Source organism: Scyliorhinus canicula, chromosome 1 (assembly GCF_902713615.1).
Source record: "Scyliorhinus canicula chromosome 1, sScyCan1.1, whole genome shotgun sequence".
NCBI lineage: Eukaryota > Metazoa > Chordata > Chondrichthyes > Carcharhiniformes > Scyliorhinidae > Scyliorhinus > Scyliorhinus canicula.
This window is the reverse complement of record NC_052146.1, coordinates 4,358,768-4,385,792: the sequence shown is the minus strand read 5'-3', so window position 1 is coordinate 4,385,792 and position 27,025 is coordinate 4,358,768. Positions and strand designations below refer to the sequence as shown.

Genomic DNA, 27,025 nt, shown 5'->3' with positions numbered 1-27,025 from the left:
GGGACTTGTGGGAGGAAACTGGAGCGCTCGGAGGAAACCTGTGCGGACTCTGCGCAGGCGGTGACCCAAGCCGGGAATCGAACCTGCAACCCTGGAGCTGTGAAGCAACAGTGCTAACCACTGCTATCATGCTGCCCGTACTGGGACCAGAGGGCCCAGATTCCAGACAAAAGGTCCAACAGGGGGGTGGGGGAGAGGAGGATGTGATAAGATTCTAAAGTTCCTTCACTTTTGCCGTCCACATTTTCCTGCTAACCTTCCAAGGATTCCCTTTTGTAAACTACGTTTCAAAAGAAAATGTTGAAATTGCCGTTTATTTCCTCAGATGGTTCACAGACACACGAGAGATGATAAATCCCGTTTCCGATTCCGACATCCGTTTCCAAAAGTTGCAAATTCATGACCCCAATCATCTGAGTCCTGGAAACAATTCAAATCTGATAAATCTCGGTCCTTGATTTCACAACGTGATCGTCACGGTTGCTGCTCACTCTCTCAAGGCAGCTCAATGATAAAAGCTACTCTTGCATCAAACTTTTGAAATCTGCAGAATAATTGAGTTGTTGGCAATACAATGGAGCCAGGAATCAGCAGCAGCAAGAGGCTGAGTACTGACAGCACGCAGCCGGCTGATTGTAACGTTTGCTTCTTCTGCCCAGGTCACCAGCTCACTGCCCGCCAGACGCAGACAGAAACTGAGGGTGAAGGTCCGGCTCACTGGCAAAGTGATGAATTACAGGGAGGGGCTTTCCAGAGCGTCTTAGAAGAATGGGTGGCACGGTGGCACAGTGGTTAGCACTGCTGCCTCACGGCACCTGGGACCCGGGTGACTGTGCGGCGTCTGCACGTTCTCCCCGTGCCTGCGTGGGTTTCATCCGGGTGCTCCGGTTTCCTCCCCCAGCCCAAAGACGTGCAGGTGAGGTGGATTGGCCGTGCTAAATTGCCCCTTAGTGTCCAAAGGTTAGGCAGGGGTTACTGGGTGACAGGGATGGGGCAGGACAGTGGGCCCAGGAAGAGTGCTCTTTCGGAGGGTCGGTGCAGACTCGATGGGCTGAATGGCCTCCTTCTGCACTGGAAGGATTCTACATTTCTTTTTTAAATATATTTCATTAAGGTATTTACAAATATATCCGTGAAACACAACCAAAACCAAAAAAAAGAGAACCAACAGGAAACCTCATAACAAATAAATAATACCCCACCCGCCCTGCCCCACCCCCCCCTGCCCCACCCCCCTGCCCCACCACCCCACCCTCCCTGCCCCACAGCCCCACCCCCCCTGCCCCACAACCCCACCCCCCCGCCCCACCACCCCTGCCCCACCCCCCCACCCCCCCTGCCCCACCCCCCCTGCCCCACAACCCCACCCCCCCCTGACCCACCCCCCCGCCCCACCACCCCTGCCCCACCACCCCATCCCCCCTGCCCCACCCACCCTGCCCCACCACACCTGCCCCACCCCCTTGCCCCACAACCTCACAACCCCACCGCCCCACCCTCCCTGCCGCACCACCCCCACCCTCCCTGCCCCACAGCCCCACCCCCCCGCCCCACCCCCCTGCCCCACCACCCTGCCCCACCACCCCACCCACCCTGCCCCACCACCCCAGCCCCCCTGCCCCACCCACCCTGCCCCACCACCCCTGCCCCACCCCCCTGCCCCACCACCCTGCCCCACCACCCCACCCACCCTGCCCCACCACCCCACCCTCCCTGCCCCACAGCCCCACCCCCCCGCCCCACCCCCCTGCCCCACCACCCTGCCCCACCACCCCATCCCCCCTGCCCCACCCACCCTGCCCCACCACCCCTGCCCCACCCCCTGCCCCACCACCCTGCCCCACCACCCCACCCCCCCTGCCCCACCCCCCCATCCCCCCTGCCCCACCCACCCTGCCCCACCACCCCTGCCCCACCCCCTTGCCCCACCCCCCTGCCCCACCCCCTTGCCCCACAAACCTCACACCCCACCGCCCCACCCTCCCTGCCCCACCCCCCCCCCTGCCCCACCACCCCACCCTCCCTGCCCCACCCACCCTGCCCCACCCACCCTGCCCCACCACCCCTGCCCCACCCCCCCTGCCCCACCACCCTGCCCCACCACCCCACCCACCCTGCCCCACCACCCCATCCCCCCTGCCCCACCCACCCTGCCCCACCACCCCTGCCCCACCCCCCTTGCCCCACCCCCCTGCCCCACCCCCTTGCCCCACCCTCCCTGCCCCACCACCCCCCCTGCCCCACCACCCCACCCTCCCTGCCCCACCCACCCTGCCCCACCCCCCCTGCCCCACCACCCCCCCTGCCCCACCACCCCACCCTCCCTGCCCCACCACCCCTGCCCCACCCACCCTGCCCCACCACCCCCTGCCCCACCCCCCTGCCCCACCACCCTGCCCCACCACCCCACCCACCCTGCCCCACCCCCTTGCCCCACAACCTCACAACCCCACCGCCCCACCCTCCCTGCCCCACCACCCCCCCTCCCCCACCCCCCTGCCCCACCACCCTGCCCCACCACCCCACCCACCCTGCCCCACCACCCCATCCCCCCTGCCCCACCCACCCTGCCCCACCACCCCTGCCCCACCACCCCAGCCGCCCGGCCCCACCACCCTCCCTGCCCCACCCCCCTGCCCCACCACCCTGCCCCACCACCCCACCCACCCTGCCCCACCACCCCATCCCCCCTGCCCCACCCACCCTGCCCCACCACCCCTGCCCCACCACCCCAGCCGCCCGGCCCCACCACCCTCCCTGCCCCACCACCCCACCCGCCCTGCCCCACCACCCTCCCTGCCCCACCACCCTCCCTGCCCCACCAACCCACCCGCCCTGCCCCACCACCCTCCCTGCCCCACCACCCCACCCGCCCTGCCCCACCACCCGCCCTTCCCCACTGCCCCACCCCCCCGCCCCACCCCCCCGCCCCAACCCCCCACCCGCCCTGCCCCACCACCCCACCCGCCCCACCACCCTGCATTGCTGACATCTTCACTATCTTTGAAAACGTCAATAAACGGCTTCCATCTTCGGACAATGTGATTTTTTTTCCAGCTTAAGGAATTCCGCGAGGTCGCTCGAACCCGCAGGAACCCCCAACAGAATCCCCACCAGAACCCCCGCAGGAACCCCCGCAGGAACCCGCACCAGAACCCCCACCAGAACCCCCACCAGGACCTCCGCAGGAACCCCCACCAGAACCCCCGCAGGAACCCCCACCAGAACCCCCGCAGGAACCCCCACCAGAACCCCCACCAGAACCCCCGCCGGAACCCCCACCAGAACCCCCGCAGGAACCCCCACCAGAACCCCCACCAGAACCCCCGCAGGAACCCCCACCAGAACCCCCACCAGAACCCCCGCAGGAACCCCCAACAGAACCCCCGCAGGAACCCCCGCAGGAACCCCCACCAGAACCCCCGCAGGAACCCCCAACAGAACCCCCGCAGCAACCCCCGCAGGAACCCCCGCAGGAACCCCGGCCAGAAACCCCCGCAGGAACCCCCGCAGGAACCCCCGCAGGAACCCCCAACAGAACCCCCGCAGGAACCCCCGCAGGAACCCCCAACAGAACCCCCGCAGGAACCCCCGCAGGAACCCCGACCAGAAACCCCCGCAGGAACCCCCGCAGGAACCCCCGCAGGAACCCCCAACAGAACCCCCACCAGAGCCCCCGCAGGAACCCCCGCAGGAACCCCCGCAGGAACCCCGACCAGAACCCCCCGCAGGAACCCCCGCAGGAACCCCCGCAGGAACCCCGGCCGGAATACTTCCACATCCGGACAGCGCAAACTATGTGTACATGGTTGGCTGACCCACCGCACGCCACCCACACGCCACCCACACGCCACCCGCACGCCACCCCCACGCCACCCACACGCCACCCACACGCCACCCACACGCCACCCGCACGCCACCCCCACGCCACCCACACGCCACCCGCACGCCACCCACACGCCACCCGCACGCCACCCACACGCCACCCACACGCCACCCACACGCCACCCACATCTATTCTCCATCCCTACAAAGAACCTGCTCCTGGCTAACGTCACATCTGCCCTAACAACCACTTTGAAATGAATACGGCAAAGCCTCGCGCACAAAGAGGATGCGCTCACTCTCCTCAGAGCCCCCACAGCCCCGTCTCATCTCCCGCTCCAACTCTTCCTCCCACTTCCCTTTAAATTCTCCCATCTGGAGGCCCTCCCAATTCATTAATTCCTCATAAATCTCCGACAATCACCAACTCCTGATTTCGATACCACCTTGTCCTGCAGCCGCAGAGACGGCAGATCGGGAAAGGACGACACCTGCTTCCTGACATAATCCCGTACCTGTAAATATTGGAGCCCACTCCCACCAGGCAGCTCACACTCCCCTTCCCCATGTCCAGCACCCCCCCCCCCCCCCCCCCCCCCCCCCAGCCTCAGGTGGAGTACCTGTCCGGCTCGGGTGGAGTACCTGGCCGGCTCGGGTGGAGTACCTGGCCGGCTCGGGTGGGGTACCTGTCCGGCTCGGGGGGAGTACCTGGCCAGCTCGGGCGGAGTACCCCCGCAGGAACCCCCACCAGAACCCCCGCAGGAACTCCCGCAGGAAACCCCGCAGGAACCCCCGCAGGAACCCCCGCAGGAACCCCCGCAGGAACCCCCACCAGAACCCCCGCAGGAACCCCCGCAGGAACCCCCACCAGAACTGCCGCAGGAACCCCCACCAGAACCCCCACCAGAACCCCCGCAGGAACCCCCACCAGAACCCCCACCAGAACCCCCGCAGGAACCCCCAACAGAAACCCCACCAGAACCCCCACCAGAGCCCCCACAGGAACCCCCACCAGAACCCCCACCAGAGCCCCCGTAGGAACCCCCACCAGAGCCCCCACAGGAACCCCCACCAGAACCCCCGCAGGAACCCCCGCAGGAACCCTGGCCGAAACCCCCACCAGAACCCCCGCAGGAACCCCCACCAGAACCCCCGCAGGAACCCCCACCAGAACCCCCACAGGAACCCCCGCAGGAACCCCCACCAGAACCCCCGCAGGAACCCCCACCAGAACCCCCACAGGAACCCCCGCAGGAACCCCCACCAGAACCCCCACCAGAGCCCCCGCAGAAACCCCACCAGAACCCCCGCAGGAACCCCACCAGAACCCCCGCAGGAACCCCCACCAGAATCCCCGCAGGAACCCCCACCAGAACCTCCGCAGGAACCCCCACCAGAACCCCCGGAGGAACCCCCACCAGAACCCCCGCAGGAACCCTCACCAGAACCCCCGCAGGAACCCCCACCAGAACCCCCGCAGGAACCCCCGCAGGAACCCCCACCAGAACCCCCGCAGGAACCCCCACCAGAACCCCCGCAGGAACCCCCACCAGAGCCCCCGCAGGTACCCCCACCAGAACCCCCACCAGAACCGCCGCAGGAACCTCCACCAGAACCCCCGCAGGAACCTCCACCTGAAACCCCGCAGGAACCCCCACCAGGGCCCCCACAGGAACCCCCGCAGGAACCCCCGCAGGAACCCCCACCAGAGCCCCCGCAGGAACCCCCGCAGGAACCCCCGCAGGAACCCCCGCAGGAACCCCCACCAGAGCCCCCGCAGGAACCCCCGCAGGAACCCCCACCAGAACCCCCGCAGGAACCCCCACCAGAGCCCCCGCAGGAACCCCCGCAGGAACCCCCACCAGAACCCCCGCAGGAACCCCCACCAGAACATCCGCAGGAACCCCCACCAGAACCCCCACCAGAACCCCGACCAGAGCCCCCGCAGGAACCCCCACCAGAACCCCCGCAGGGACCCCCACCAGAACCCCCGCAGAAACCCCCACCAGAACCCCCGCAGGAACCCCCACCAGAACCCCCGCAGGAACCCCCACCAGAACCCCCGCAGGGACCCCCACCAGAACCCCCGCAGGAACCCCCACCAGAACCCCCGCAGGAACCCCCACCAGAACCCCCGCAGGAACCCCCACCAGAACCCCCGCAGGAACCCCCACCAGAACCCCCGCAGGAACCCCCGCAGGAACCCCTGCAGGAACCCCCACCAGAGCCCCCGCAGGACCCCCCACCAGAACCCCCGCAGGAACCCCCACCAGAACCCCCGCAGGAACCCCCACCAGAACCCCCGCAGGAACCCCCGCAGGAACCCCTGCAGGAACCCCCCACCAGAACCCCCGCAGGAACCCCCACCAGAGCCCCCGCAGGAACCCCCACCAGGACCCCCGCAGGAACCCCCACCAGAACCCCCGCAGGAACCCCCACCAGAACCCCCGCAGGAACCCCCGCAGGAACCCCCGCAGGAACCCCCACCAGAACCCCCGCAGGAACCCCCACCAGAACCCCCGCAGGAACCCCCACCAGGACCCCCGCAGGAACCCCCGCAGGAACCCCCACAGGAACCCCGGCCGGACAGCCCAAACCATGTGGACATGGTTGGCTGGCCCAACGCACGCCACCCACACGCCACCCACACACCACCCACACGCCACCCACACGCCACCCACACGCCACCCACACGCCACCCACACGCCACCCACATACCACCCATATCTATTCTCCATCCCTACAAAGAACCTGCTCCTGGGCACCGTCACATCCGAACCACTTTGAATTGAATACGGCCAAGCCTCGCGCACAAAGAGGATGCGCTCACTCTCCTCAGAGCCCCCACAGCCCCGTCTCATCTCCCGCTCCAACTCTTCCTCCCACTTCCCTTTAAATTCTCCCATCTGGAGGCCCTCCCAATTCATTAATTCCTCATAAATCTCCGATAATCACCAACTCCTGATTTCGATACCACCTTGTCCTGCAGCCGCAGAGACGGCAGATCAGGAAAGGACGACACCTGCTTCCTGACATAATCCCGTACCTGTAAATACTGGAGCCCACTCCCACCGGGCAGCTCACACTCCCCTTCCCCATGTCCAGCACCCCCCCCCCCCCCCCCCCCCCCGCCCCAACCCCTCCAGCCTCGGGTGGAGTACCTGGCCGGCTCGGGTGGAGTACCTGGCCGGCTCGGGTGGAGTACCTGGCCGGCTCGGGTGGAGTACCTGGCCGGCTCGGGTGGAGTACCTGGCCGGCTCGGGTGGAGTACCTGGCCGGCTCGGGCGGAGTACCTGGCTGGCTCGGGAGGAGTACCTGGCCGGCTCGGGTGGAGTACCTGGCCAGCTCGGGTGGAGTACCTGGGGGGATCGGAAGGTTCTGAAAAATGAATAGGAACCTCGGAAACTCAGTCATTTTCACGGTTTGCACCCACCCCGCCCCACCAGCGGGAGCACATCCCATCTCTTGCGCCACCTGGATGCCCAAGTATCCAACGATCATCCCTCCCACTTTAACCGGCAGCTGGCCCAGCCTCCCCTCCTGCCCCCTTGCTTGGATCGGGAAGGCCTCACTCTCCCCCATGTTTACTTCATACCCAGAAAACCAACTGAATTCCTCTCATCTGCACAAGGTCCTCCCAACGGGTCCGAAATATAATGTAACAGATCGTCCGTGTATAGTGTGACCCTGTGCTCCAACACCGCCCCTCCCCCAGTACTACCCACAAATATTCCCATTCTACCCAATCAAAGGCCTTCTCCGCGACCAGAGTAACGGCCACCTTCACCTCCTGGCCCACCGGGGGCATCACTATCACATTCAATCAGCACCTAACGTTCGCTGGCAGATACTTCCCCTTTACAAACCCCGATCACCCCCGGCACACAGTCCTAAATCCACAAGGCCGAGATCTTCACCAACAGTTTGGTGTCCACATTTAGCAGCGATATCGGGCGGTAGGACCCATACTGCTCCGGGTCCTTATCCCCCTTCAGCATTAAGGATAGTGAAGCTTCCGATAATGTGAGATGGGGGGGGGGGGGGTCTGCCCCTTCTCCCCCACCTCATTGTATGCCCTTACCAACATGGGCCCAGATCCCCTGAAAACCTTTTATAAAATTCCATTGAGAACCCATCGGGGCCCAGGCCCAGGCCCAGGGCCCGGGGCCTTCCTATCTGCATCGCCCCCATACTCTCCATCACCTCCACCAGTCTAATAAGTGCCCCCAGCCCCTCTACCAGATCCTCCTCCACTTTAGGAAACTCCAACCCATCTCGGAATCACCGCATTCCCTCCCCCCCTGTCCTGGGGCTCCAATTCCTCAAATGCCCCACCGGGTCCAAGACCACCCCTCCCCTCCCATGCTTCACCTTTCCCATCTCCTTCGCCACCACCACGTTGGTGGGCCAGCACCGTACTCGCCTTCTCCCCAGACTCATATACTGCCTCCCCGGCCCTCCGGAACTGACCCACTGCCTTCCCCGTGGACACCAACCCAATCTCCATCTGGGGCTTCCATTTGTGGGCAGCACGGCAGCACAGTGGCTAGCACAATTGCTTCACAGCTCCAGGGTCCCAGGTTCGATTCTCGGCTTGGGTCACTGCCTGTGCGGAGTCTGCACATCCTCCCCGTGTTTGCCCTGAGTGTTGGGTGGGGTTAAAGGGTTATGGGGATAGGGTGGAGGTGTGGGCTTGGGTGGGGTGCTCTTTCCAAGAGCTGGTGCAGACTCGATGGGCCGAATGGCCTCCTTCTTCGCTGTACATTCCATGATTCTATGATTTTGCCACTCCCTCAATATTCCAGCCTAAACAGCCCCTAAGCGGAGAAAGGTTCTCCCCTGACCATCACCCAAAGAAAAACATGGAGCAGGCCAACTAAGAGAGAGGCAGGGAGAACCAACGCCCCCTCACATCCTCCCTCTCCTGCCAGTTCAGTGTCCCTCAGAAACTCCGTCGCTTCCTCCGATGTTCCAAAATAATATTCGCGGCCGTTGTGGGTCGCCCAGAGGCAGGTCGGGTACAGCATGCCGAACTTCACCCCTTTCGTTAAAGAGGGCAGCCTTGATCCGGTTGAATCCGGCTCTGCTCTTTGCCTGTTCTGCACCCAGGTCCTGTTATACCCGGAGTTCGTTACCGTCCCAGGTAAATCTCCTCGTCTGCCTGGCCCACCGCATGATTTTCTCTTTCTCCAGAAACCGGTGTAATCTCACCCCCATCGCCCTCGGCAGCTCATTCACCCGCGGCTTCCTCATCAGCGCCCTGTCTGCCCGATCAACCTCCAGGGGCCGGTCGTCGGCCCCCTTCTCCATGAGCTGCTCCAACATTTTGGCCACATAAGAGCCTGTGTCTGCTCCCTCGATGCCCTCCGGCGCCCCCACTATTCTCAGACTTGCCCCATCACCTCCTCCACTTCCTGGATCGCCGGGGCTCTGGGTCTCCAGCCTCAACTCCACACAATCGATCCCCGCTCTCAACGGGTCCCACCACCTTCACCAGGTCCTCCTGAGCCGCCCTCCTCTATTGGCTGAACTTCAGAACGTCCACCAACTGCTCCGGCGACCATTGGGCTGGTCGGACTGACCTTTCACCCTCCGTCCTTTTCCGCTGTGTTCCTTCAGCTCCTTCCTTCCAGACCCACTTCCGGTCCGGGATCCATCCACTGACCTCACCGGCAGAGCACAGGTTTCCTCCACCACCTCTGCACCTCCTTCCTCCCAACATCCCACCGGCCACGGGGAAAACAGCCCCCTCCAGCGGGAGCTGCTAAGCGTGCACCCCACTCACCCATGGGCCGCCACCGGAAGACGGGATTCTACGATGCTATGAGGATGGAAGAGGGGCAATACTGGGACAAAGGGAGGTCTAAACGTTCCTTGTTGGACTTGCGGAAGTTCTGATGTATCTGCAGGCCCCCACCACAGAGAAAGTCAAAGTTTTAACTCGATCGTTCCAATCCAGGGCCTCTTCCCTATCCGTTTGAGACAGGAATTCCTTGGCGAGATCTGTAGGAAAAGCTGAGCTTCTCCAGGTCTCACGAGTAACATTTAGGCCTTGCTCCACCCCACCCTCCCCCCCCAAATCCCCCCACCCTCTTTCCCTTCCTCTCCCAAGTCCCTCTGGAAACACCATCTCTACAACCCAACGATGTGCTTCAGCAACGTGCTCAGAATAGAGGCTTAAAAAAGGACACGGAACAGTTGGGAGACAGGCGGTCAAGTTGAAATCACTTAAAATATAATTACGCTGCAGGCACAGCTTGGCAGAGAAAGCAAACTAACGTGAAGCAAAGGTATATCAACGTTACGTTTCAATAGCTATGTCTTACTTTTCCTGTGAAAGGCTTCCCCAGGGATCAAGATGAAGCTCTTTCCTTGAGATGGGAAACGGTAATTAATCAGACTTGAGCCTCCGGGAACTTTGACTAACGAGTAATCTGTGAACAGAAAGGAATCAATTCTTTTAATATTCCCCCCCAACTCCAGAAACAGTGAGAAATTTCACCTGATTTACTCCGATATCCATTTGCGAGACATTAACTATTGGCTAAACAGCTCAAAGTGCGAAAGACAGTTTGCGTTGGTTCATAGCGATGGACCGGAATGCAAAGTCCTCGCTACTGATGCAGGCTAATCGAAGCATTGATTACAGCTCATGGGGGGGGGGGGGATTGAGGTCAGCGAGGTGTGGAAGGCTTCATGGGGGGGGGGATTGAGTCAGCGAGTGTGTGGAAGGCTTCATGGGGGGGGGGGGATTTACGTCAGCGAGTGTGGTGGAAGGCTTCATGGGGGGGGTTATTGAGTCAGCGAGTGTGGGAAGGCTTCATGGGGGGGGGATTGAGTCAGAGAGTGTGTGGAAGGCTTCATGGGTCAGTTGGGGGGGGGATTGAGTCAGCGAGTGTGTGGAAGGCTTCATGGGGGGGGATTGAGTCAGCGAGTGTGTGGAAGGCTTCATGGGGGGGGTTGAGTCAGCGAGTGTGTGGAAGGCTTCATGGGGGGGGGGGGGGGGATTGAGTCAGCGAGTGTGTGGAAGGCTTCATGGGGGGGGGATGATGTCAGAGAGTGTGTGGAAAGCTTCATGGGGGGATTGAGGTCAGCGAGTGTGGAAGGCTCATGGGGGTGGGATGGTCAGCGAGTGTGTGGAAGGCTCATGGGGGTGGGATTGAGTCAGCGAGTGTGTGGAAGGCTTCATGGGGGTGGGATTGAGTCAGGAGTGTGTGGAAGCTTCATGGGGGGGGGATTGAGTCAGCGAGTGTGTGGAAGCTTCACTGGGGGTTGGGATTGAGTCAGCGAGTGTGTGGAAGGGCTTAGGTGTGGGGGTTGGGATTGACGCAGCGATGTGTGTGAAGGCTTCATGGGGGGGACTGAGTCAGCGAGTGTGTGGAAGGCTTCATGGGGGTGGGATTGAGTAGCGAAGTGTGTGGAAGGCTTCATGGGGGTGGGATTGAGTCAGTTGAGTGGTGGAAGGCTTCATGGGGGTGGGATTGAGTCAGCGAGTGTGTGGAAGGCTTCATGGGGGGGACTGAGGTCAGCGAGGTGTGTGGAAGGCTTCATGGGGGTGGGATTGATGTCAGCGAGTGTGTGGAAGGATTCATGGGGGTGGGATTGAGTCAGCGAGTTGTGTGGAAGGCTTCATGGGGGTGGGATTGAGTCAGCAAGTGTGTGGAAGGCTTCATGGGGGGGGGATTGAGTCAGCGAGTGTGTGGAAGGCTTCATGGGGGGGATTGAGTCAGCGAGTGTGTGGAAGGTTTCATGGGGTGGGATTGAGTCAGCGAGTGTGTGGAAGGCTTCATGGGGGGGGGGATTGAGTCAGCGAGTGTGTGGAAGGCTTCATGGGGGGGGGATTGAGTCAGCGAGTGTGTGGAAGGCTTCATGGGGGGGGGATTGAGTCAGCGAGTGTGTGGAAAGCTTCACTCGGGCAGGGGAGATAATTACAAACAAACTCAACTTTGTTATTAGGGATGAGGGAGTTCGGTGAACGTGGAGAGACTGGGCAAGCCACAATTCTTCTCAGAACACAGAATGTGAAGGGGAGATTTGATAGGGGTGTTCAGTAAAATGCAGGTGTTTCAGTGCAGTAAATAATTGTCCAGGTCTCTGATTAGAGGCCACAGTTTCGGCCGAACGAACCAGGCAGAAGATGAGGAGAGTATTTTTATTTTACACGGCAAGTTGTTATTTGGAAGGCATTGCCTGAAAGGGCAGTGGAAACAGTTACAATAACAATACCTGTTTGTTAATGCCTATGTGTGTGTCTGTGTGTTTGTACGTGCCTGTGTGTGTCTGTGTGTTTGTTCATGCCTGTGCGTGTCTGCGTGTTTGTACGTGCCTATGTGCGTGTCTGCGTGTTTGTACGTGCCTATGTGTGTGTCTGTGTGTTTGTTCATGCCGGTGTGTGTCTGCGTGTTTGTACGTGCCTATGTGCGTGTCTGTGTGTTTGTATGTGCCTATGTGCGTGTCTGTGTGTTTGTACGTGCCTGTGTGTGTCTGCGTGTTTGTACGTGCCTATGTGCGTGTCTGTGTGTTTGTATGTGCCTATGTGTGTGTCTGTGTGTTTGTTCATGCCGGTGTGTGTCTGCGTGTTTGTTCATGCCTGTGTGTGTCTGTGTGTTTGTTCATGCCGGTGTGTGTCTGCGTGTTTGTACGTGCCTATGTGTGTGTCTGCGTGTTTGTACGTGCCTATGTGTGTGTCTGCGTGTTTGTACGTGCCTATGTGTGTGTCTGCGTGTTTGTTTGTGCCTATGTGTGTGTCTGCGTGTTTGTTCATGCCGGTGTGTGTCCGCGTGTTTTTCTGCCGTTATCTTTTTGCAATGAGATGAATGAAGTAGAGACATTTGTGCAGAATCAGCCGTTAACACCCGTACCAGCCACTGGGGAGCTTCCCTCGATGTTCACCACCGAAGCTGGGTTTCCTTCCAGGTTACTTCCCACATGAATCATCACCTTGTCAACCATCCCAATCAATCCACTCACTACAGTCGCTGCCTGTGGGCATCAAAAATAAATTTAAACGTAGCATCTGCCCTGTGGAGGATCCCGGCGTCAACTGGGCACCGTGGGGGTCCCGCGCATGCGCAGTGGCTCCGACACCAACACGTGCAGCGGCTCCCTTCTCCGCGCCGGCCCCGACACAACGTGGCGCAGGGCTACAGGGGCCGGCGTGGAAGAAAGGAGGCCCCCAGCCCAAGTGGGCCCCCCCCCCGGGGTCGGACCCCTCCCCCCCCCCCCCCCCCCCCCCCCCCCACACACACAGCCCGCCCCCAGACCCTTCCACGCCGAGGTCCGTCCAGCTAGGAGCAGGTTAGAACGGCACCGGCGGGACTCGGGATTTTTGTTACGGCCGCTTGGCCCATCCCAGGCCGAGACTAGGTGGGGGGATGGGCGCATAGAGCAGCCCCCAACCACCGCCACGCCGACCACGCCGGCGGCAATGGCACTGATTCTCCTCTCTGCGGGGAACTGCGTCCCGGTGTTAGGGCGGCGATTCTCCGGCCCAGCCCCGGGCTCAGAGAATTCCGCCCCATATTCTACGATCGTGTTGAATCCCCAGCTTATTCAAAATTTGTTACCCTGAAATCCAGGTGGATTCCAACTCAGGCGGGCGAGATCTGGGAATGCCGCGTGTCCGAAGCGTCCAGCGACCAGGGCTGTGGAGCCGCTGGCATGTAAGGCCCGCCCCTTTCTATTACTGACCGCTGGAAACACAGGTAGGTTTAAAGGTCAAGCCATGATTGAAGGTCGCTAACAATCTGGAAGAAAGTAAACGTGTAGGACGAGGTGGGGGGGGGGGGGGGGCAGGAGGGCGAGGGGGGGGGGGGGGGGAAGGTCCACTGGCCAGACGCTCGATAGGAGGCGAGGCAGCTGGTGTTGAGGTGGGTGTGAGAGTAGGGCCTGAGGGATTAGGAGTGCGGGTCAGGCGCGGCGCAGTTTGACAGTCGAGCTTGGCCAGGAGGGTTGGGGGTTTAACAAGTAGGCCCCCTTTAGCCAAAGGGGCAGCGGTTAAAATTGGGTGATGTGTGAGAGGCCAGGATTGGAGGAGTGCAGCCATCTCGGAGGGTTGTAGTAGGGCTGGAGGAGGTGATATGGAGGGATGAGACCATACAGAGATTGGAAAGCGAGGTTCAGAATTTGAACAAAGGCAGCAGGTCCCGTCCCTGAGACACGTTTAAGGTTCAAAGCAGATTGTCAAAGGGTCGGTTCACAGACAACGTTTGGAGTTCCTGGACTCTTTGCAGAATATTGAGGTGATGTTGCGATAAAGGCCGCCCATCTGCTGGTGGCCAGCCTTCCTGGCACATCCCGGAATTTCCAGGAATGAAGCATTATCCCCCTGAACACGGCAGGCAGGAAAAGAACCACAGGAACCATCCTGAAAAACGATTTTTCTTTGAACACTCTTTTACTCTGAGGAATGGGAGGCCTTTGGGAATATGTCCATCCAGACAATCTGGGTTTGCCTGTGGAGAATTCCGCTTCCCGCTGGGAGCAGCCGATTATGGAATCGCTGGTTGGAATTTGTCATTCATGTGGGGAGACCTCCCTCCGGGTCTGGAGACGGCAATCAGCAAACACACTCCTTTTTGAAGAGTTTTGTTGTGGGAAGCAGCCTCTCCCTTTACAAAGCAGCAGGCTGATGGGAAGGCAGGAGTAAGGAAGTGTGTAATTGTACAGCTCTTCCAAAGGAGCCAGCACCTGCCAAATGGGTGGAGTGGCCTTCTTCTGGCTGCCCAATTGGACCCAAAGTGTCAACAAAGGTCTGTAAATCTTCAAAAGCCATCTGGCACCAACAATAACTACACTCCTCGATTTGTTCCGCATTTAAAAAAATCCATAGAATCCCGATACTGCAGAAGGAGGCCATTCGGCCCATCGAGTCTGCACTGATCCTTCTAAAGAGCACCCTACCTACGCACACACCCCAACCCTATCCCTGCAACCCCACCCTAAGGGGCAATTTATCACGGCCAATCCATCTATCAGCACGTCTTTGGACTGTGGGAGGAAACCGGAGCACCCGGAGGAAACCCACGCAGACACGGGGAGAATGTACAGACTCCGCACAGTTACCCGAGGCCGGAATCGAACCCGGGTCCCTGGCGCTGTGAGGCAGCAGAGATAACCACTGTGCCACCCCTGTCTCTAATGGGAAAGGAAATTTGCATATTTCTTCATCCACGATCTCAAAGGAAAGTTGGCCATCTCATTGGGTGGAGTCGGCAGTTTGCAATGTCGAAATCTCTGGTTGGATTCTCCGCCCGGCTGCGCCACATTTCTGCCCCGATCCATCAGCGGGATTCTCCGTTACGCCGGCTGGCCAATGGGGTTTCCCATTGTGGGGCAGCCCCACGCCGTCGGGAAACCCCGCCGGGCTGCCGGCAAAACGCAGAATCCAGCCCCTGTTCTGTGTGTACAGCAGTGTCCACACGGGCAGCCGCAGAGGATTGGGAAGAGCTGCTGCTCTCGGAGAGATGTTACTGGGAACTTCTTTGGGATGGCCGGAGATGGAGAAAGATATAGAAATTAAAATTCTGTCTTTCATGCAGTGTCTCACTTTGCAAAGCGCAATCACATGACCTTGTGTCCCTGGGCCCCAATATCGTGTTTCATTTTATCCACAATCCCTGACAAGCGTTGAAAATCTCCCCAAACTGCATCAATGCAGATGCTAAACCCTAGAGGTGTTGCTCAACAGCCTGACCATCGACACTGTTGTGTTCTGTGCTGTCACCGTTGACAAGGATACACGCAGAGCGTTTTTGTGTTTAACTGAGACGATGATTTATTGTCAACACGTGGAAAAATAACTCACAGGTTTATGTACTGACAAAGTTACTCAAATTCCTTGGAAGCTACTCTTAAGTGCGACTGTCCAGTTATACGTCCGACTACCAACTGGCGGGTCACTCCAGTCACATGATGGATGTCTGACGCCTCCTGCTGGTCGGAGGTCATACTGCTGGTTACATGTGCTGATATGCAACTTTATACATTTGTACAGCTATATATATTTATGTGTGCATGCATATCACCACAGACACCGCCACGCCAGACGCCAAACCTTCCATACCTCTGCTGCTCCACTCCAACTGGGCAAGGCCAGAACTTCACCAACAGTCTGTAGAAAGTTCTAGGAAGACAACAAGATAATCCCGTTAGATATTACCACACCTGACAGGGATGAAAAAATGAAAAATGAAAATCGCTTATTGTCACGAGTAGGCTTCAAATGAAGTTACTGTGAAAAGTCCCTAGTCGCCACATTCCGGCGCCTGTTCGGGGAGGCTGGTACGGGAATCGAACCGTGCTGCTGGCCTGCCTTGGTCTGCTTTAAAAGCCAGCGATTTAGCCCTGTGCTAAACAGCCCCTGGCACCAGACTAGACCCTGCACAACATCTGGAAGCGGTGGCAACAGCACAGTCTGTGATGCCATGGGAGCTTCTTGAACATTATGGTCTTGACTCCACAAGAGGGTAAACCAACACACTGCAACACCAACAACAACTTGTATTTACATAACGCCTTTAACTCTCAAAACTGTACCGTGAGGAGTTTGCACGTTTTCCACGTGTCTGCGTGGGTTTCCTCCGGGTGCTCCGGTTTCCTCCCACAGTCTAAAGATGTGCGGGTTAGGTGGATTGGCCATGATAAATTGCCCTTAGTGTCCAAAAAAAAAGGTTAAGTGGGGTTACTGGGTTATGGGGACAGGGTGGAGGTGTGAGCTTGGGTAGAGTGCTCTTTCCAAGGGCCGGTGCAGACTCGATGGGCCAAATGGCCTCCTTCTGCAATGTAAATTCTTTGATCTATGATTTTAAAGGAGAGAGGGGTGAAGAGGCGAGGAGGTTTAAGCAGGTGATCGCAGAGCTTCACGCCAAGGCAGCTGAAGGCACGGCCACCAATGGCACTGTGATTAAAGCTGGGCATGTGTAAAAGAATTGGAGGCAGAGAAAGATAGCAGGCTTAGAGCGGGAGGGAATTACAGAGGTAGGGAGGGTCAAACTCAGGGAGGGATTTGAAAACGAGGGTAAGAATCCTTCCTGGACTGGGTGACAATGTCGGCCAGTGAGGGCAGAAGGGTGCTGGGTAAATTTTGGATCAGCTTACGTTTACAGAGGATGCAAAGTGGGGGGCTGGTCAAGGCAGCACTGGGATTGTTGAGCCTGGAGATTAAAAGGATTCACTGGGTAGATTCTAGGAGGTTGTGTCCCATGCCTGGAGAGTCGAGAACTAAGGCTTGTAGTCTCAGGTTAAGAGGTTGGCCATTTGGGAATGAGCTGAGGAGAATTTATGAATCCTTGGAATTCTCCATCAAGATCAAAATCCTTGGCTGTTTGGATACAAAATGGATTAAGGGATGTGAAGATAATGTAGGAGGGAGGGCTTGATGAGGAACATCAGCCATGATCTTTTTTTCAAAATAAATTTAGAGTTCCCAATTTTTTTTTTCCAATTAATGGGCCATTTAGCGAGGCCAGTCCACCCACCCTGCATATCATTTTGGGTTGTGAGGGTGGGACCCACGCAGAGACGGGGAGAATGTGCAAACTCCGCACGGACAATGATCTGGGGCTGGGATTGAACCCGGGCCCTCGCCGCTGTGAGGCAGCAGTGCTGACCACTGTGCTACCGTGCCGCCCCCTCATCAGCCACGATCTCATTGAGTGGTGGAGCAGGCTCGAGGGCTCCAATAGACTACCCCGGCTCCCATTTTGAATGTTCTTCAGGGTCTTCGCGACAATCACCAGCTTTCATTTGCTCCGTCGCCATTTCACGAACTCTGTCAATTTCAATTTCACCGTTGCCACGGTGGAATTTGACCTCTCACACTTCAGCCCAGAACACCAGAAAGAATAGCAGACTCAGAAAAATCTCCACTCACTCTCTCTCATTTCCTAAAGTGACATCAACCCAGATCTTTGTTTTTTAAGTCAGTTAGTGCAATGCAACCCCCATCGCCCTGTACTTCTTCTAAATGTGAAAGAAAGAAGTTTTATTACGTTCCCAGACAGTAACAGCATGGTAGCACCCGGGCAGCACGGTAGCACAGTGGACAGCACTGTGGCTTCACAGCGCTAGGGTCCCAGATTTGAATCCCGGCTCGGGTCACTGTCTGCGCGGAGTCTGCACGTTCTCCCCGTGTGTGCGTGGGTTTCCTCCGGGTGCTCCGGTTTCCTCCCACAGTCCAAAGACGTGCAGGTTAGGTGGATTGGCCAGGATAAATTGCCCTTAATGGTCAGGATCAATTATCAAGGGTTATTGGGTTATGGGGATAGGATGTAAGTGAGGGCTTAAGTGGGTCGGTGCAGACTCGATGGGCTGAATGGCCTCCTTCTGAAAAATGAAATGAAAATCACTTATTGTCACGAGTAGGCTTCAATGAAGTTACTGTGAAAAGCCCCTAGTCGCCACATTCCGGCGCCTGTCCGGGGAGGCTGATACGGGAATCGAACCGTGCTGCTGGCCTGCCTTGGTCTGCTTGAAAAGCCAGCGATTTAGCTGAGTGAGCTAAATCAGCCCCTGCACTGTGTGTTCTATATAACAGTTGCTAGGATACTGAACAGACACCCCAATATTTTAATTTGTAAGCCTGTGAAGAGAGGATACTTTGATTCCACGGACAAATAGGGATATGGAATGAAATGAAATGAAAATCGCTTATTGTCACGAGTAGGCTTCAATGAAGTTACTGTGAAAAGCCCCTAGTCGCCACATTCCGGCGCCTGAGGAGGCTGTTACAGGATATGATAGATTGGGACAAACTTTATTACTAATAGGATATTAAAATAACTTTTAACATCATAAAGAAAATAGGTTACAATTAACAGCTAAACAATGCTTCACAATGACAGTGAAACATTAATTCCTAACTGCTATCTTTTACCTCTACTCAAGCAAAGCCCATCCCAGGTCAAAATCCACCTTTAAATACAGTTAGCAGACCCAGGAATACTTGCTGTAAAGAGATGTGATGGGTAAACCGCTTTGAGAGAGAGGTCCTTCAGGAGCTAGCTTGCAGTTTCTTGCCTGTGTCAAACTTCTGCTTAACCTGCCAGCCTTTTCAGAAACTATTCTTCTGTTCACAGGTTACATTTTATTTTAACGAAACGGCTTTGAGAGAAACTGAACACTAAACCTCAGTACCTGGACTACTTCAGCTCCGGATCGTCCCATTAACTATATCATCTGACTAAAGCCTATGGGCTGGATTCTCCGATTTTGAGGCTATGTTCCCACGCCGGGATGGGAAGGGTGGAATTTTACGACAGAACAAATGGCATATAACGGCCACCGATTCTCCGTCTGGCTGGGGGGCGAGCATCAAGGATGCGTTGAGCACCCGGTTCTAGCTGCTGATATGGCCCAGGGAATTGCCGGGTCTGTGGCCACGCAAGCGTATGACAGCGGCCTGTAGCGGCCATGCCGTGCAACATGGCACGGGCTGCTCGCGGAGCCGAACTGCTCCCCTGGCAAAGTCCCCCCTGCCCGTGGATCGGTCCTCCCCCGACTGTGACGCCGCTGGACTGGAGTCTGCAGCCGAAACAGCGAGTTCCCGATGGATGAGATCACACACAATCAACGCCGCCAGGACCTCGGCCGGCCGGGGACGTGCCTCAGGCAACGTCCTGAGGCTATTGATACATCGCGCGGCGTACTCTCCAAGTACGCCGATTTGGAGGGGGCGGAGTATCGCCCCGATTTAGTCGTAAACCTTGATTCTCCGGCCGATCGGCGAACGCAATTTCGGAGTCGGCGACCGGAGAATCCCGCCCAGTGTCTCTAATTATCTTCTCCCCAGGGAACCTTTTTCATATGAACAAAATTCCATTAGCCCAACTTTTACGATTCTTTAATTGTCCCTTGTGGCCAAAGTCTCTACTCGTCTTGTAAACCAGGATTTTAAAAAAAAACATGACTCCAGCAGTCACGCACACTTTTAACCCTTACTGCACCAGATACATACAAAACAATATCTCTGAAATTCCTACATTCATCACACTGTGTATGGAAAGAACAGGCAACTGAATCTTTGCTTTCATCACTACAGCCGGCTCAAGATCTTCCCACAAGTGGTAAATTGTGATTATTAATTAAGGAATAAGCATTACCTTAGTCAGATTGGAAGCAGTTTGATGCTGCAGAGTTTCATTGGGAAGAACTAAGGAAGATTCAAGGAAACCATCCGTAGTGACTGGGTACTGGAATCTCTCTGTTCCCTCTTCCGGACTGACCCTGTCGGCGGAATAAGCCTTTGTTGGGGACTGGAAAGAATAAAGAACATTTTGACATGACTGTAACACTAACATTTCACTCAAAATGCCCCCTTGCTCCGACCTGAGCAATGGCTCAGTGAATAATTGAGGTTGCAAGTTTGGGGACTTACTAAAGCATCTGTTGTTGCAAAGCTAGAATCCAACTCCCTGGGTGGTGGCATGGAGACTCTCTCAGTTGTGCAAACAGGGAGACCTGGGGAGAGATCATGGACACAGTCGTTCATGGTTTGCCGTTATTCGTTTGGATGTTTTATTGCTCGTCATTTTCTGGTCATCTGTGAGCGGCTAAAAAGGTTAATAAAGAAGTAACAATTCGCAAAACAATTCCATCAAAAAAAGACATTTCCGCTGATGCCCCAAAGCATTTTCCAGCAAATGATGCACTTTCTGAAGTTTTGGGTAATCAGTGCTGCCGTGTGACAGGGGCAAGGCCGTGGGGCTCCCTGATGTGGTGACGGATGCTTTAGCGATTTTGGTTTACCTGTAGCGGCGTTGTAATACAGCTGAATCTCGTCTGGTGTGAGCGCACGTTCCCAAATCACAAACTCGTCGAACGATCCGGTCACGTATTGACCGTAGGACTGCTCATCGCTTGTACCAACCACCAGGTTGGTGTACGGGTTTTGATAGTCCGGTGCCTGTTTCCCGTAAGTGTCGTTGGTGCTGAATGTTCCATTGACATAAATCTTCAGGCCACTACCAGGTGTCCAGGTGAACAGGATGTGTGTCCATTCAGGCCCTGAAAAGCAATGAGCTGAAATGAATCCCTTCACAAAGTTACCCAGCTTTGTACCCAAATCGTTATTATACTTTGGCTTTTCAAAGCTTCACTTGTTTGACTTTGTGACGGGCACCAGGGTTTGCTGTTGTGTGTCAGATATTTCACAGAAGTTGTAATCGTTTGAAAAACAAATCTCAGGGACTCTGCAGGTTCAGAATCTTTAATTTATTAACGATGGCACGACACTACCACCGAGAAAGCACAACAGCGCCTAGACTTCCTCAGGAAACTAAGGAAATTCGGCATGTCCACATTAACTCTGACCAACTTTTACAGATGCACCATAGAAAGCATCCTCTCGGGCTGCATCACAGCCTGGTATGGCAACTGCTCAACCGAGGACTGCAAGGAACTTCAGAGAGTCGTGAACACCGCCCAGTCCATCACACGAACCTGCCTCCCATCCATTGACTCCATCTACACCTCCCGCTGCCTGGGGAAAGCGGGCAGCATAATCAAAGACCCCTCCCACCCGGCTTACTCACTCTTCCAACTTCTTCCATCGGGCAGGAGATACAGAAGTCTGAGAACACGCACAAACAGACTCAAAAACAGTTTCTTCCCCACTGTTACCAGACTCCTAAACAACTCTCTTATGGACTGAACTGATCTCTTCACACCTCTTCACTACTGAGGAGTACTATGCTTCACCTGTGTCTCTGTATTTACATTGTGTATTTTGTGTTTGCCCTCTTATTTATTTTCTTTTCATGTACGGAATAATCTGTTGAGCTGCATGCAGAACAATACTTTTCACTGTACCTCAGTACATGTGACAATAAACAAATCCAACCCACAAAGTTAATGTGCACGTTGTACGTGGAAACACACAATTACAGCCACACACATTGTCACTGCAATCACAGAAAATGTTCACGAACTGAGAGCATTCTGGAAGAATTTATGTTTTTGTCTGGTGGATGAAGTTAAAAGGGACCTGTAGAGGTGGGACGTACTCCCGCTCTGATTGGCAAGGAGAGGGCAGACGATCAAAATGAACGCACTGCCCTGGTTCCTCTTCCTGTTCAGATCCCTCCCGTTCTACATCCCCTCGGCCTTCTTCAGCACGGTGGATGAACGAATCATGGCATTTGTGGGTGTGTGTGGTGGGAGGGGGGGGGGTGGGGGAAGAATACGGGGGCCTGGCATCTGGGCGGCCACAGCAGAAAGAGTGAGGGGATGGGTGAAGGAACCAGGAGCGGAATGGGTGAAGGTGGAGGAGAGTTCCTGTAGGGACATCCTTCCGAGCCTGAGTCACGACAACGCTCCCATCCCTTCCAGCCCAGTAGTAGTAGCCACGTTCCAAATGTCATATCAACTGAGGCAGCATTTCGGCCTGACTGAAATATCCACCATGGCCCCCATCTGTAACAACAACAGGTTCATCCAGTAACAATGGACACCACCTGCAAATGGCGGAGACAGGACGAGGGGACACGTGGTCAGTGACATGTACACAGAGGACAGACTCACAGCTCTGGAGGAACGGACGGAGAGGCTCCAACTTACCAAAGGGAACGAATTAAGGTATATTCAGATCAAAGCCTTCCTCTGTTGGGGAACGACATACCCACAGACACCAAGACACTCGCTAGTCGAGAAACAGTTGGCGACGTGGGGAAAGGGAGCTGTGGGGATCTGTGCAGACGGCTGTTGGAGGGGGTACGCTCCCTCCTGGAGGGGTTAAGGCAAAAATAGAAGTGGGGGGAGACTCTGGATTGAAGCACTGCACAGGGCGAACTCCACCTCCGCTTGCACTGGGCTGAGCCTAACACAGCTAATGGTGATGCACAGAACACACCTGACCAGAACCTGAATGAGCTCTTCCCGGAGGCGGAGGACAAATGTGAACGATGCCAGGGAGACCCGGCCAATCACACCCACATGTTCCCAGCCTGCCCCAGTCTTGTCGGCTTCTGGGCAGCCTTCTCTGAGGCAATGTCCAGAGCTGTGGGGGTGAGGGTGGAGCCGTGCCCAAAAGTGGCGGTCTTTAGGATTTCAGAGCAGTCAGAACTACACCTGGGGGGGGGGGGGGGGGGGGCGACGCTCTGGCCTTTACCTCCCTGATCACCCACCGGAGTACAGAACAAAATCGTGCTCAGCTGGCGATCGTCAGCACCACCCAAAGCTGGAAACTGGCTGACAGACTTGGCAAAATTCCTGGAGAAGATAAAATCCACCACCTGGGGGCCGAGAGAGGTTTCCACACAATGTGGGAGCCGTTCACCAATTTGTCCCAAGATCTGTTTGCAGCCACCAACCAGTGGAGCTGGGGGGGGGGGGGGGGGGGGGGGGGGGAAACGGGGTGAAGGAGGGGGAGGGGAAGACCTACGCGAGCCACGTAGCGGAAACGGAGAGGTGGAGAAGGAGAGGGGGAAAGGGAGCGAAGGGGGGGAGGGGCAAGTGCCCATTACAAAAGGCCGCGGGTCGCTGGCGACCGAGCCACAGAGGACGAGCCCGAGGACAAGCGGAAATAACAGAGTCAACATCAGCGCACTGGGCAACCCACGCCAGGGCCGACTATGGAAGCCCAATGAAGGCAGAACGGCCAAAGAGAGTCCACAGCCACGGGGACGGGAGGGAGGTGGGAGGGGACACGGAAATATTTATAATGCTCCTTGTTTGATTCTGTGTTTTTTTTTCTCTTTCTGTTTTGTGTGTTTCTTCCCCTTTTTACGCTGGCCAATTCCTCTCCGCACCTTTAGGGGCTAGGCCCGCGCCAGAGTGGTTGGCGCCCCACCAACTGGCTTGAACGGCCTTTGGCGCCCCACCAGCCGGGGCCGAAAGGACTTCGCCGGCCAGCGTGCGTCCGCGCATGCGTGGGAGCATCAGCGGCTGCTGACATCATCCCGGCGCATGCGCAGGGGAGGGGGTCTCTTCCACCCGCCCCCACCATGGCGAAGGCGGAAGAAAAAGAGTGCCCCCCACGGCACAGGCCCGCCCGCCGATCGGTGGGCCCCGATTGCGGGCCAGGCCACCGTGGGGCCACCCCCCGGGGCCAGATCGCCCTGTCCCCCCCCCCCCCCCCCCAGGACCCCGGCGCCTGCCCGCGCCGCCAATCCCGCCGGCACCAGAGGTGCTCTGATTCCCGCCGGCGGGAGAGGCCTGTCAGCGGCGGGACTTCGGAGAATCGCGGGCCGGAGAATCGCCTCGGGGGGGGGGGGGCCCGCCGACAGGCGCGATTCCCGCCCCCGCCGATTCCCGGGTGGAGGAGAATTCTGGCCACGGCGGGGATGGGAGTTACGCCGGCCCCGGGCGATTCTCCGACCCTGCAGGGGGGTCGGCGAATACCGCCCTGGGTGTGAGTGAAGTTTTGGGGCCGTGACTCGCGGTTACGTGAACAACAACATTTGCGCGAGCAACTAATTCACGATGAGGGGAGGGGTTGCGAATGGCAGGAGTTGACCATAAACACTTTTCTGATGGTATAAATAAACTGATTATGAAGTAAGGCACGGTAACAGCTGGATGCTGACAAATGCAGAGGCAACTTTGAGAGATGAATCCTCTGTCCTTTTTACAAAACCCAACCCAGGCAGTGGAACGGAAATCCCAACCCAACGTTGTTTAAAAAGCGACTTTAAAACCGCTTTCACACAATGTCTCACCTCAAATAGCTGCATCTTGCAAGCAGCAGCTTCACACGCAGTTTAAATAAATCCTTCATTCCCCATTGGACTCTTTGTAAAACAGTTTCACATTAATCAAATAACCACAGAGACATTGCCAAAACCTCCCAATGGAAAACTGAGTTGTTAAACGTCAGGGGAAAGACAAGTGTACATCGTGTACATAGAAAACTGAACAACTAACAGACACTTGAGAAAGATTTGAAGGCAGTAATCTCACTGGGTTTCAGCTAGCCCCCTCACAGGATTGACTGCCTCGGAATCTCTCCAAAGCCCTCCTTCTCCCGTGTGTGTAACTGTCAATTAGCAGCAGTTGCTGTTTCGTTTTCCTGCCGCTGAATCATTTGTTAGAATTCTCCCCGGAAACCTCGGTTGACAGGAAGTCCAATCACGCAGTTGATTTGTATCTGTGCCTGGGCGGCTACAGGCAGGTGCGGCAGTGATTGATAAGTCACCGGGAAGGACTACAGTCTGTGCGATAATTAAAATAATTAGAAGAACAGCACTGGGACTGCGGCGCTGAGGTCCCGGGTTCGAATCCCATCCCTGGGTCACAGTCTGTGTGGAGTTTGCACGTTCTCCCCGTGTGTGGGTGGGTCTCACCCCCACAACCCAAAGATGTGCAGGTTCGGTGGATCGGCCACGCTAAATTGGCCCTTAATTGGAAAAAATGAATTGGTTATTCAAATTTTTTTTTTAAATAATTAGAAGATAACGTGGGATTGATTTTGGCCATTGTTGCTCCCCCCCCCCCCCCCCCCCCACTGATGTTCCCTGGAACACAGGGACAGCAGAAGGCCATTCAGCCCCTCGAGCCTGTTCACTGGGGTCAGAGCTGAGCTTCACCGCAACCATTCATCGGCTTGATTCCATCTCCCGCAAGACCTCACTCAACAGAAACATGCTCACCGCAGTTTTTAACAGCTTCAGTTGACCCTCCAGGCGTAAGACCTCTTTGGCTGGGTTGAGCGAGCGATGCGGCAGGAGAGAGAGAGTTCCAGTTCATCCAGACTTCATTCTGTTTTGAAGCCACTTTGCAATAGGTCTGTCCAATCGGACTGAACATCACCCAATCTATTCTCCCACAATGCACATTCAAAAATCATTCAAACATGATTTCGGCGACGGGGAGCGGAGAATCCAGTCCAATGTTTCTAATTATCTACTCCCCAGGGAACTTTATAACCAGGGAACTATATAAACAAAATTCCATTAGACCTTACTTTTACATTGCTTTAATTATCCCTTTTGTAATCACAAAGCCTGGCTGTCTTTCGAACCAGGATTTAAAAACAAAATACTGCAGCAGTCATACACACACAAACCCAGGTTTTTTTAAAAATTCTTACTGCATCAAATACATATGATACAATATATATCTGAAGTTCCTGCATTCATCACAGAGTGCAAGAGATCCTTGTCTGGGCTCCTTTCAATTTACTCTTTTTTTTGGTTGCAAGGCCAGACATCCTTTAGTCTGTAGAAAGATCTGAGCCCCACGGAAGGAAATGCTTGATTGACAGCACCGCCTGCCTGATCTATGCTGTCTATTTCACAATGTTTATTTACACGTGATAAAGAGGTTCCAAGTGCTTGCCGTGTCAGCTATCCATACTTTAAAGGGTCTGGACGATTGATATTTTAATTGGGCTATAGTAAAATTTATTTTGTTTGAAAGAAAATGAACATTTTGCGATGAATAGTTTCTTTAATTTTTTTTTTACACATTCTGCTAATCAGTGTATGGTGGGTGAACAGCAATGGAAGTGCCATAGATTAGCATGGGGGCAGGAGAGATTATACCTCAGCAAGAGGGCCATGGGAGTTCTGGGGGGTATGGTTTGGCATGAGGGGGCAAGGGGTGCGTGGGGGCTCAGGAGGTGGCACGGTTAGGGCACAGGGAGAATGTGGGTGAGTAAGGGGGTGTGAGGGGTGAGGGCAGGAGGGCCTCGCTGTTTTTATTATAACTGGAGTGTAGTCCCACAGATGTGAGGCGGGCCCCTTTGGCTCTCGGTAGCTCTTGTGGCCGTCTCTGAACTTTTTCCCAGGTCAGCTGGCGCAACTGCATCCCGCATCCAACCCCCCCCCCGCCCCGCCCCCACCTTCCCCCCCCCCCCCCCCCCCCCCCCACCCCTCAACAATGAAAGTCCCATCTTTGTGGGCACTTTCTCTGGAAGCGGCCGGGGAGACGGAGACAGAACTTCCTTCGACCACAAAACAGAATAACAGCAAATATTAGACAGAGCTAAGCGATTCTTCAATCAATGCATCAGGTCTAAGCTCTGCAATCCAGCATGAATGGTGGTGGACAATTAAACAACTCACTGGGGGAGGAGGCTCCACAATTATCCCCATCCTCAATGATGGAGGGACCCAGCACATTTATGCAAAAGACAAGGCTGAGGCATTCGCAACAATCTTCAGCCAGAAGTGCCGAGTGGATGATCCATCTCGGTCTCCTCCGGAGGTCCCCAGCATCACAGATGTCAGTCTTCAGCCAATTCGATTCACTCCAATGATATCAA

General features: G+C 56.4%; 1 protein-coding gene across 1 annotated transcript in view; it reads right to left on the bottom strand.

Moving 5' to 3' along the window:
* The window catches only part of adgrd1 (adhesion G protein-coupled receptor D1), a 346,241-nt gene extending 321,568 nt beyond the window's left edge, over positions 1-24,673 (bottom strand). Inside the window, exons 1-7 of the mRNA XM_038802479.1 lie at positions 24,480-24,673; positions 20,572-20,829; positions 20,201-20,283; positions 19,926-20,078; positions 15,890-15,949; positions 12,687-12,807; positions 10,152-10,259 (exon numbers count right to left, since the gene is read on the bottom strand). Of these exons, the coding sequence (XP_038658407.1) occupies positions 10,152-10,259; positions 12,687-12,807; positions 15,890-15,949; positions 19,926-20,078; positions 20,201-20,251 (493 nt within the window). The 5' untranslated portion in view covers positions 20,252-20,283; positions 20,572-20,829; positions 24,480-24,673. The remainder of the gene's footprint in view (positions 1-10,151; positions 10,260-12,686; positions 12,808-15,889; positions 15,950-19,925; positions 20,079-20,200; positions 20,284-20,571; positions 20,830-24,479) is intronic.
* Positions 24,674-27,025: the final 2,352 nt, after the last annotated feature.